Source organism: Pristis pectinata, chromosome 8 (genome assembly GCF_009764475.1).
Source record: "Pristis pectinata isolate sPriPec2 chromosome 8, sPriPec2.1.pri, whole genome shotgun sequence".
NCBI classification, from domain to species: domain Eukaryota; kingdom Metazoa; phylum Chordata; class Chondrichthyes; order Rhinopristiformes; family Pristidae; genus Pristis; species Pristis pectinata.
The window spans coordinates 8,865,482-8,878,268 of NC_067412.1; the positions used below are offsets into that span (position 1 = coordinate 8,865,482).

Below are 12,787 nucleotides of genomic sequence, written 5' to 3' on the forward strand. Positions count from 1 at the left end.
AGAGTGTTAACCTGTATTTCCTCTTTCAAAATGTTAAGGCTTGCCATGGAATTTGCTGTTCTGAAAGCTCTTTCGTATGGCAAGAATTTTAGTTATTTAAATAATTTAGGGTGCATGCACTCGGTCTTTTTCCCATGGTTAGGGAATCAAGAACTAGAGGGCATAGGTTTAAGGTGAAAGGGGAAAGATTTAATAGGAACTTAAAGGGCAACTCTTTTTTTACACAGAGGGTGGTATATATGTGGAACAAGCTGCCTGAGGAAGTGGTTGAGGCAGGTACAATAACATTTTAAAAGACAGTTGGACAAGTTCATGGATAAGAAGGTTTAGAGGGATATGGGCCAAACACTGCAAATGGGACTAGCTTGGATGGGCATCTTGGTTGGCATGGACCAGTTGGGCCCAAGGGCGTGCTTCCATGTTGTTTGACTCCATGACTCTAATTTGAACCGGAAATAGAAAAAACTCACGTTAAAGTTAAAAAAAAAATCAGTGGGGACAATAGCTTTCCATATTCTCCCTTTAAACATCCCCTGATCTAAATATTTTGGAAGTCATTACATATTTCTGATAAATGGTTTGGAGTTCCCCAGTATAAGTTCAGTAGGGGAATTTCAGGTTTTAATTTTTCCAAATGAAGTAATAACTTCCGTCAAAGGATTTTATTTCCTGAAGCAGTTTATGCTTAAAGTTACTTATTGTTTCATTCTATGTCAAGCAAAAAGAGTACCAAACAATGTTGATCCTGACCAAAACTTTGTTGCCACCAAGCAATTCAGCCTGCTTCTGATGCAGATTGGGTTCAGCATTTTGTCTGTATTCCTGATAGTCTTGGGGGCCATTTTCCTTATTAGAGGGCAAATTATCACTAGCAGTTTACATTTTAAAGCATAAACCAGTCGGTTAAAATGGCTTGCTTCAGTCCTGTAAGTACCGTGTAATTGAGTGTGATATGGTTATGAGCAATGTCTTTTCATTGTATATAATTAGTCCACTTGGCAGTTTGTACGATGTTAAGACTTTTTTGCACACCCAGGAACTACCAGTGACATCCTTACCGATGGATTTGAGAATGCACCTGGATGTCAATCTGGAATGAGAGGCTGAGTGTCAATGTGAGAAAAATGCAAAGAGGGGTTCAGATCTTGTATCGTTCACCCTGAATTGGTCAAATAAATCCAACCCCTCTGTTCTTAAGGGAAAGGCATAAAGGTGAAGTGGTGCACTAGAGGGGTGAGATGTAATAGGATTGGAGGAGGTTTGTATGGAATATGGCTCAAATGACCTGTTTCTGGATTGTAATCACTATGTAATTCTGCGGAAAATTATTACAGTATCATTATGAAATATCCTCCCACTTTAGACAGCAAGGTGAAACTAACTATTAAAAATTAAATATTTTAATGAATTTTGACAAAATGTATGATATTAACTGTTCAGAAGATTATTGGGCATGAAACAGGACTTCCATTTACCTCATACTTCTAACTCTGACAACTGTCCAAAGGCACTTTGCAGTCAAATTTCTGGCTATGAACCCAGAAATTTGACTGTAAGCCCCATCAAGAAATATTGGGGCATATAGACGTATGGTGGCTGAGTGGTGCAGTTACTAGATTGGCAGCCAGGGTTCTGAGCCATGGATCCGGTGACATGAGTTCAAACCCCACCATTTCACCTGGTGAATTTAAATCAAGTGGCTAAATAAATGTGATACTCATTTGAAAACTAAAAGCAAATGGTCTTAGTAACTTTAGCCATGAAGCTACTGGATTGTCATAAAAAAACAATATCCCTCAGGAGGAGAAATCTACCATCATTATCCAGTCTGGCCGAAGTTCAACATCAAATTTGACATTAAACTGCCTTCTAAATTCCAGGATAGTTAAGGATGTACAATAGATGTTAGTATCTCAGTAACAATTCACATCTTGGGAATAAATAAATGAACATATTAACAAAAGCTTGATCAAAAGGAAAGCTTTTCAGGCGTGTCTTAAAGCAGGAAAAAGAAGTGGAGACATTTTGGGAGGGAAATCCAGTCTAATGGCCTTGGCAACTAATGGTGGGACAGTGAGTATTCAAGAGGACACAACTAGAGGAGCATGGAGAGCAATGAGATTGGAGGTGATTACAGAGACAGAGAGAGGTAAAGGTGTGAAAAGAAAGATGATAACATTATGATGGAGATACTGTGTAACTGAGAGCCAATATAGGTGAGCAAGCACAAGAGCAGTAGGTGAAAAGCACTTGGTATGAAATGGGATATGGGCAGCAATCTGTCCTCAAGTTGACATAGGATGCACCAAGGGACACTGGATACATGCGTTGGGAGCATTAAATCTCGAGGTGGAAAGGACATGGATGAAGGTTATAAAGCCAGACAAGAAACAAAAGTAGCTGGGAAAAGAACATAGGCCAAGTTTTGCTGGATCTGACCTTCTACCAACCAACTGGCCTGCACTCAGCTGGTTCCAATGCAGGTGGCCACCCTGGGGTCGGGCAGGGAGGTCTCAGTGTCGACTTGGCCTCAGGTAGCTCAGCACAGTGACTCCTCTGTGCAGTATCCCCAACAGGTTCTGACAGCAGACAAAGCTGAGGGAGGAGCTTTCTGTTTTTTTTAATATGTCTGAGCAAAAATAATGCAAAGCATAATGCAAATGATAAAAGCAAATAATGACAAAGAACTTAAAACATAAAAAAAAGCAAGATAATATGAATTAAAATGTAGCTCCTACAGTGAATCCAGTCCTCCAAATCCTCCTAGTTCATTGGAAGGATAAGCAAAGCAACATCAATTTCCTCTCCCACGCCAGCATCCCCATCAATGAGCCCTTAATTACCCACGGTCGGCTCTGTTGGGTAGGTTGTGTCATTTGCAAGCTTGGCACCAGGTTCCTGAAGCAGAAAGTGTATTCTAAGCTCTGTTATGACAGGAGATTTCCAGGCAGACAAGGGAAAAGATTCAAGGAGCAACACACAAAGCACTGGAGGAAATCAGCGGGTCAAGCAGCATCTATGGAGGGAAATGGACAGTCGACATTTCAGGTCGAGACCCTTCATCTGGCAGAAACACTGGTGCCCTTGCTGGTCCCCACCTCTGCCCCACCCCCAACGCCGCTGCTGGGTCCTACTGCTCCTCTTCCACCACAACTCCTCGCCCACCCCTGGCCTCTTATGCCACCCTCTACCCCTCGTCCTCCCGTCACTTCTCTGAGCCCTGAGTCCAGATGAGAGGTCTCGACCCGAAATGTCGACTGTCCATTTCCCTTTATGGATGCTGCTCGACCCACTGAGTTCCTCCAGCATCTTGTGTTGCTCCAGATTCCAGTCTCTTGTGTCTCCAAAAGATTCAAGGACGTGATGTACTGAAAGCCTCCTTGAGAAAATGCAACATTCCCAGTGAGTTCTGGGAATCTCTGGCCCATGTCCATCAAGTGCAGATGGAGCATTTGGGATGCTTCTGAAAACACTGAACCCATGCATCGGGAGCATAAAATAAACATGTAAGCAGCAGAAGGAGCACATTACTTCACAAACAACCCACCAGCCTACACCATCTGAGGAAGAATCTGCAACTCCCTCGTTGACCTCACCAGTCACCTCAGAACCGACAGACCCAGAGTAGAGGCAAGTCATCCTCCATCCTGAGGGACTGCCTAAGAAGGAATTCCAGCAAAACATCCAGATGGCCAACCTCTTTACCGTTAAACACATAACTAATCTTCTTGGTCTCTTAGTCAATTTCCTAAGATTCTCTTGACTCTCTTTCATTCTGTGACAATTTGATGATGCTTAATCAAACCAGCAATAAATTACACATCCAACAGAAGCTGACTTGTGTGCTAGAGATAATGAAACATATATTTGTCCCCACTGTCAACTAAGTTTTATCTTGGCGTGTTAAATCCTAAAGAATCCTGGGGATAACTGTATGTTTCAATATCTCTAGCTACACTACAAATGCACATGTAATTTTGAGTTGAAAAGAAAGCAAATGCTTAATTCTATCATATTAAATTAAAAGTTAACTCTATGCTTTTAATATGTAGATGGATAGGATATTTTTACCATAGGTAGTTCTTTCATATATCAGTAGATAGTCTCCATATAGCTTCATTTGTGATTATGAGTAAGACATTTTCGTTTGTCTTGTGGCATTATTTAGTGAGAGTCAGAGGTTACCTCACTGCAGATGCAGGGTTGCTGTTGTGTAGATGCGGGAGAACATGCACAAGTTAAGGAGCTTTGTAATTCTGCTCAGAAATATTGAAATAACAAATCTTGTGGCTGAAGTGAGATAATTGCAAGTTTAATAAGTTGACATGGTAAAATTACAGGTGCAATAAGTTTTGCTGATCGTTTTCATTGTAGATGTAGCAGTAGGCATTTATGCACACTGTGAGCTTTCCCTCAACGTTGCATCCTATCCAATCCGCACACCCTTCTGTTCCTTTCTGACACAATGCACCCTGTCAACTTTATTAACTTTGAAGAAGTCTAGAGCTTCAAAGTTATTCATAGCTATGGAAATTTCAGTTTTGATTTTTAAATTGACTACTGGTGACTTGTTGGTTTTGCCACTACTTACTTTCTCCAGCATTTGTCAGTCAAAATGTTTGATTGTTGACGTGGATAACCTCCTAAACCAGGCAAGCAGTAAGTGTTGCAATGCTTCGAGATGAGACCCTCGCTGAGAGTTGACCTGACGGAGCTCTTGAAGAAGATTTGTTAAGGTTGAAATTCATCCACTAAACTCACAATGTAGCAACAGCTGCATCTTGTACTCTGAATTCTGAATGTTGGTTCCATTTACTTGAAAGAAACAGAATTTTACAAGTGGAGTGCAGTGCTAAACATGTGGCTACTGTAATTTTACATGTTTATAGGGAGCTACAAAGACATTTCAAAACCATTGTTTCCACATGAGAAGTCCAGGAAAGATTATAAATATTAATAAATTTATCAGAGAATTCAAGAGACAGTTTTTACTTGGAGAGTGCTTGAATGTGAAACTTTCCCCTATAGCACAGATGCATTAAGGAGAAGCTGGATAAGCACATGAGGTAGAAAGGAATAGAGGGATATTCCGATAGGGTTAGATAAGCAGGGCTTGGAGGAGACTCATGTGGTGCAAGTGGTGATAAAACCCCAGAATGGATCAATCGGGACAAATGACCTGTTTTGATTCTGCATGACCCCTTTCCATTGATCTTAACTGTAAAACTTTACGGATCAAATAAGGGAAGGACGAGGCCAGTTCACTATTCCCATGTTAAATTACTGGACTAATCATCAGATTTCTGTAGCAGAGGGAATCCCACCATGGTGTCTGGTGAATTGAAACTCAGACAATTAAATAATGTTGGAATTAAAGCTTGTCTCTGTAATAGCGATTATAAAATTAATTGATTGTTGTAAAAAATCCATCTGGTTCACTCATGACCTGCAGGGAAGGAAACCTGCTACTCTTACCCTGCCCACCCTATACGTGACTCCAGATTCACCAACATGGTTGATGCTTAACTGGCTCGCCGATTCAGGGGCGGTTAAGGATGGGCGATAAATGTTGGTATTTCCAGTGACATTCACATCCAGAGAACAAGTAAAAGAAAAATCTGTTGGGAGCCGCTGAGAACCATCAATCACGTCTTCACCACTTATGCCTAGGGCAATGTCTCATTGGTGGAAATATTTCTTGGAGAATGATTGGTGGAAATAGTTCTTGGATGCTCCTGGCCACAGACCCCTGTGTCAGTCTTGGTTGTAATTTGTTTGAGTCATCAGGCAGTGAAGTCATTAGTAAATCAGAAGCTGGTGTTGTGCTCATGCTAGTTATTTGCAGAAGGTAAAACATTCCTGAAGGAGTTTGGAACAGTCTGAACTTGCCACTTACGTAACTAACTGCTTTTTGACTAATCACTTTACAGAATACATAATTATCTCAAAATGTTTCCAGTGAATTTATTTTTATAAATGATGTTATTAGATAACTCACTTTGAAGAAAGCACCCATTCCTTCATTGCTAAATAGTAATCTCCATTGAACAGGGTGCATTAAATGATAAACTAGTAATGATAAATGTTGACGGCTAATCTTCAAATTTGTTGAGGAAATTGGAATTGTGTTAGCCATAATTTTCCATAGCTCTTCAGATTAAAGATTATTTCCTTTTAGATTTGAAGATAGAGAATTATTTAAGGGTTGTGTAGGAGAGAGAGGTGAGGTGGGGGTGGAACGAAGAGCCCATTGCTACAAACCCATCCATTTAAAATTAATTGTAGGAAAGTTACTGGAATCTGCTTTAGGTATTTCTTGAGAGATTAATTTTGACTTCAGATCGTATTTTGGTCCTTTATGGACATCTGAGAGGACAGATGGAACTTTAGTGTCTTATCTGAACACCAGCACTCCCTCAGTCCTGCTCAGATATTTGAAGATCTTTGGAAGTCTGCTCAGCTACAAACTAAAACCCAAAACCCAACCTGACCATTGTCAACCAACCCCAACCTAAGCCCAAGTACTGATCATTTTCTCTCTACCTGAACTATTTGCATAAAAGAGGAGATTTAATGTGCTTTGCATGCACTAATATTGATCAGGAACAGTGGACACATAGGGTTGTAATAAATAAATCATCCTGAACTGGAGGAAGCATTGAGCTGGGCTGGTAAGGCATGGCTCAACCCAAAGTTCTTCGTAAAGTATACATCTGACCTGACCCATGTAGTAGGGCCTCTTTGCACCTAGCTAAGGTTGGGTCCATCCAGGCTAGGGTCAGCTAGCCAGGCTTGATCTCAAACTGCAGTGCTCTGAATTAGAGACAAGATTTCTACCTGATGCAGGTCTCGACCCGAAACAGCAACAGTTCCTCTTCCCCCACAGATGCAGCTCAACCTGCTGAGTTCCTCCAGCAATTTGTTTATCTGCACAAACTGAGCCACATCAGACAATGTGAATGAGGAATTGTTTATTCAGAGAAAGCAAGAGTCAAGTAATGAATGGAGGGCACCTTATATCTTGAGGCTTGACATCTTGGGAATTGCAGCTGACACTTAACAGAGTCTGCCCCTGCTTATTTAGAAAAGTCAACGTCGAGTTTATTGTCATATGCACAAGAACATGTGTGCACAGATGCAATGAAAAACCTACTTGCAGCAGCATCACAGGCACATAGTATCAGATAAACAGCATTCACAAAAAAAAGAATTAAACATATACACAATATTTACAAGAAAGAACACAATTAGAACAATAAAAAAAGAGTCCATTTTAGTGCAGTGATCAAAATGGTCATAGAGTTGCTAAACTCTATTGATTAGGGATGTGCCGGTTGGTTCAAGAACTGAATGGTTGCAGGGGAGTAGCTGTTATTGAACCTGGTGGTGTGGGACTTCAGGCTTCTGTACCTCCTCCCTGATGGTAGCAGCAAGACGATGGCATGGCCCAGATGATGGGGATCTTTGATGATAGACGTTGCCTTCTTGAGGTAGCATCTGCTGTAGATATTACCCATGGTGGGGAGGAATATGCCCATTGTTGGGCTGGGGTGGCAAGGGGATGAAAGTGGACTGGATCTGGATCTAAATTCCATTGTTAAACTGTGTTAATAGTGAGTGAAACAATATCGAACTTTAGTCAACAGTGGCAGTGGGGCAGTGTAGTATGAAAGGCCAGGGGTCAGATGACAGTGACAACACTACTGACCCCTATGGTCGGATGATAGCATTGCCTATCAAGTCGGAAGCTATACCACTGTCAATCAGGGGTTCGGCTCCGCCCCATTAGGTAAACACCTTTGTCTTGCTGGACCACTCGGATCGGTCTGTGCGAGCACCTTTGTTCCTGGACACATCTACTGTTGGCCGGTTTAAAACAACTTTGTCTTTGCTGGGTCACCCAGCCCCCCAGCAGCATAAAAGTGCTGCATGTTTGGTTTTTCTTTCTCTTTTTCTGTGTCCGAGGATGTTGAGGTGAGCTGTGCACTACTTCAGGGCAGTTAGTTAAGGACTCCCGAGACCAAAGAGCCAATGTTTGTCCAGAATCAGGGTGTCCAAACATTGTATAGTTTATTCCTTGATCATTTGTACCCAGTTATTGTGTGTGTGTGTGAACCTCACCCTCTGTCGCGACTTCCCCCCGCATTCATGATCTCATGCTTGAGAGTGTGTGAGTGTGCATGTGTTCCCATTCATTCTGTCCTGCGTTTGTCTTTGTTAATAAACCATTTTTAAATTACAAAGACAGTGTGTCCAGACCTTTATCTTTAAGATACCAAAAGAACCTTTCTCACAACAGGCAGCTAGTAGAGCCACTGCCTCACAGCTCCAGTGACCCAGGTTCAATCCTGACTGTGCATGTTGAGTCTGCGTGTTCTTCCCATGACCACTTGGGCTTTCTCTGCATGCTCCGGTTTCCTCTCACATTCCAAAGATGTGCGGGTTTGTGGGTCGATCAGCTGCTATAAATTGCCCCCGGTGAATAGGTGAGTCGCTAGAATCTGGGGGAAGTTGATGGGAATGTGGGGAAAATCAAACAGGATGAGTGCAAATGGGTGCTTGGGGTTGGCATCGACTTGGTGAACCGAGAGGTCTGTTTCTGTGGTGTATGACCCTGTAAGTAAATAGCACCATTAAAACGTGAATGCAAACACTTCACTAGAGAAATTCTCTCTCATTAACAGTTTATCAATTTAAACAATAACAAAATAAAATATGTAAACAGTGATATTATTTCCAATCCTTCATCCACAGATTCAGTGGCATGCGTTGATCCAGAAGAATGTTTAAAAGTGTGCGGGACCAAGGTGGGCTGTTCTAACATCGCTTTCCCAAAGCTCGTGATTGAACTAATGCCAGATGGTAACTTATTACTATTTCTTTTATAGAGCTTGTTTTCTTTAAGAAGTTGATGATTACAAATGAACAAGTTAGCACAAGAGGAAAGCAGTCAAATATTTAACAAACATGCAGAAAGTTGCTTGTGCAGATTGTATAATTTTTCTTATCTTTGTCATTTGAAAATTGTGAAACAATATCAGGAAATTAAGGAATGCTTGCCATTTTCCAAATTCTGTTTGTTAAAATAAAATATATGAGATTGTGATAAATCCTTAGTGATTGGGATAAGTCTGTAAGAAAGAAACATATCAATTAAGAATTTCATTGAAAGAACTATGTTTTCCAACATAAATTACATTTATATAGCACCTTTCACGATTCCAAAGCACATTATAACTAATGTAATAGTTCTGAATTGTAATAACTGCTGCAACGAGCATATACATTACACTTAGTATGACGTGATATGTAGCAGTTACTTGTGTATCTGTTGTTTGTGGGTTAAATATTTAGCAAGACATCAGGGAGAACTCCCTCGCTGTATTTACTGTAGTACCACGGAATCATTGACTCACACTTGAAAAGACGTATAGGGTGATGTTTTAACATTTAGAAATGGCAATTTAAGAAACAAATAGAACATGCATGGATATTGAGCAACACACAAAAAGCTAGAGGAACTCAGCGGGTCAGGCAGCATCTATGGAGGGAAATGGAAGGTCAATGTTTCAGGTCGAGACCCTTCAGCTGGACGGGTGCTCATTCCTGTGCTATTCCCTGGCACAATAGGACCAATCCAAATGAAGGGTCTCAACCCAAGATTCTCCAGCTCTTTGTGTGTCGCTCCAAGTTGCAGCATTTGCGGGTTCTTGCGTCTCCATGCATGAATATTGCTCAGTCAGACTGGTCATTTTGTTGAACCTACCTATAATGGAAGCATCTTTGCTGCACTCACAACTGAATATTTCTATTAACAATCTGCTCTTCAAGCTGCTACTCAGATACCAGAGAACAGCCACTTTCACTGCAGATCGTTACCAGACACGCGTGAACCCATTACTTGCCATTGCTTTGGCTGCTAATGGTAAATTGGTAAATTGGCTATTGGTTTATTATTGTCACATGTACCGAGATAAGTGAAAAACTTTGTTTTGCATCCCATCCATATAGATCATTTCATTACAGCAGTGCTTTGAGGTAGTACAAGGGAAAACAACGACAGAATAATCAAAGCACACCCACCTGGGAGGACATTCTCTCTTTTCTCTTCATCTGTTGTGTAGAAGATACAGGAGCCTGAGCGGACATACCAACAGACTTAAGGACAGCTTCTACCCCATTGTGATAAGACTATTGAACGATGAGATGGACTATGACCTCACGATCTATCTTGTTGCGACCTTTCACCTTATTACACTGCACTTTCTCTGTAACTGTGATACTTTACTCTGTACTGTTATTATTTTTACCTGTACTACATCAATGCACTCTGTACTACCTCAATGTAACTGTACTATGTAATGATTTGACCTGTACGATCAGTATGCAAGACAAGTTTTTCACTGTACCTTGGTACAAGTGACAATAATAAACCAATACCAATACCAGAATGCAGAATAAAGTGTTACAGTTACGGAGAAAGTGCAGTGCAGGCAGACAATAAAGTGCAAGGCCATAACGAGGTAGATTGTGAGGTCAAGAATCCACTGAGCTCTGGAATTTCCTCCCTAATCTTTGCCTCTTCTCCACTCCTCTTTTCTCTTTTAAGATGCTCTTAGACATCTGCTGCTCTGACCAAGCTTTTGGTCACCTTTCCTATTACCTTCTCAAGTGGGTTGGTTTCAATTTTTGTTTTTGGTAGCGCTCCTGTAAAATGCATTGGCTTGAACTGTTCTTGCTCTTCCAAGGTTTACGGGGACTAATGATTGCAGTTATAATGGCTGCCCTCATGTCATCGCTGACATCGATATTCAACAGCAGCAGCACACTGTTCACCATGGACATCTGGAGAAAGATCCGGAAGGATGCCAATGAACGGGAACTACTCCTGGTTGGAAGGTAGGGTTAGAGCGTACAAGCCTCAGCTGGCATTGATTTTGTAATATGTTCTGGCCAAAGATACCATATAAATGCTGGCAAAGTAGACAGCAACATAACTCAGTTTTATATCACTTTTGCAAGTATCTGGTATTTTGACTGTGTCTTACATGAATATGTGCTCCTGATGTTTCTCTAGTTGGGATTATGAGCTTGACATTCGGGTCTGAAGTCACTACGTTTTCCAGCCAACAGAGGAAACTGTCAGTCCCATTAGCTTACAGTGGAAAATCTTGTTTTTTCAAACAGCATAGAACATAGAACAGTACAGCACAGGAACAGGCCCTTTGCCCACGATGTTGCGCCAAACTAATTAAGCTAGTTCAAGAGCCGCGAGGTGAAGTTGCAGCTCTATAGAACTCTGATTGGACCACACTTGGAATATTGTGTTCAGTTCTGGTTGCCTCATTACAGAAAGGATGTGCAAGCTTTAGAGACGGTGCAGAGGAGATTTACCAGGATGTTGCCTGGATTGGAGAGCATGTCTTATGAGGATAGGTTGAGCGAGTTAGAGCTTTTCTCTTTGGAGAGAAGGAGGATGAGAGGTGACTTGATAGAGGTGTACAAGATAATCAGAGGAATTGATCGAGTGGAAAGTCAGAGACTTTCTCCCAGTACGACAATGGCTTACACGAGGGGAGATAATTTTAAGGTGATTGCTGGAAGGTATAAGGGTAATGTCATGGGTAAGTTTTTTACACAGAGAGTGGTGGTTGCTTGGAACGCACTGCCAGCCGAGGTTGTGGGGGCAGATACATTAGGGACATTTAAGAGACTCTTAGATGGACACATGAATGATAGAGAAATGGGGGGCAATGTGGGAGGGAAGGGTTAGATAGATCTTAGAGCAGGATAAAATGTCGGCACAACATTGTGGGCCGAAGGGCCTGTACTGTGCTACAGTGTTCTATGTTCTGTGTTCTAAGTAGCGTAGTTGAATGAGAGCCCACTGTGTCTTTCAAGTGGAAGAGTCAGAAACTGAAGTGCTATAGAATTGTCATGGTATAGATGGAGGCCTCTTGGCTCAATGATTACACATCAGCTCTTGATACAACAGTCTGATCAATCCTATTTCCCTGCTCTTCCTCCCTGGCTCTGCAAATTCTTTTAGAACATAGGACACTACAGCACAGGAACAGGCCCTTCAGCCCATGATATTGTACTAAACTGATTAAACTAGTAATTAAATGCCTATGTAATCCCTTCTGCCTACACAAGGTCCATATCCTTCCATTCGCTGCGCATTCATGTGCCTATGTAAGAGTCTCTAAAGCATCTCTATCATATTTGCCTCTACCGCCACCCCTGGCAGCACATTCCAGGCACCCATCACTCTCTGTGTAAAAAAAACTTGCCCTGCACATCTCCCTTTAACTTACCTCCTCTCACCTTAAATGCATGCCCTCTGATATTAGACATTTTGACCGTGGGAAATAGATGCTGGCTGTCGACTCTTATCTATGCACCTCATAAGCTTATAAACCTCTATCATGTCTCTGCCGCTCTAGAGAAATACTTTCAAGTACTTTGATTGAATCTGAATCAGAGTCCAATGATGCTGATCATGGCATTGTTCAGCCTTGAAATCAGCCTGGATTGTTCTAACAAGGAAATGACAAGAAGTTGGACAAAGTTGAGTTGTTTTCTCTGGAGCGGCAGGTTCAGACAGTTTGCATCTAGATTCCTTGGAGTTTAGAAGAATGAGGGGTGACCTTATTCAAACATGCAAGATCCTAAGAGGGTGACAGGGTAGATGTTGAGATGTTTCTGTTGGTGGGAGAGTCACAAACAAGGGGGCGCAGCTACAAACTAAGGGCCAATCATGGTAGTGTAGTGGTTAGCGTCATGC

General features: G+C 41.6%; 1 protein-coding gene across 3 annotated transcripts in view; it reads left to right on the forward strand.

Annotated features, from left to right (window-relative positions):
- slc5a10 (solute carrier family 5 member 10) overlaps positions 1-12,787 on the forward strand; it is a 118,775-nt gene that overhangs the window by 97,922 nt on the left and 8,066 nt on the right. For all 3 annotated transcript variants that reach the window (XM_052021090.1, XM_052021091.1, XM_052021092.1), the window contains exons 10-11: positions 8,755-8,862; positions 10,749-10,899. In XM_052021090.1, coding sequence (XP_051877050.1) covers positions 8,755-8,862; positions 10,749-10,899 — 259 coding nt within the window. The remainder of the gene's footprint in view (positions 1-8,754; positions 8,863-10,748; positions 10,900-12,787) is intronic.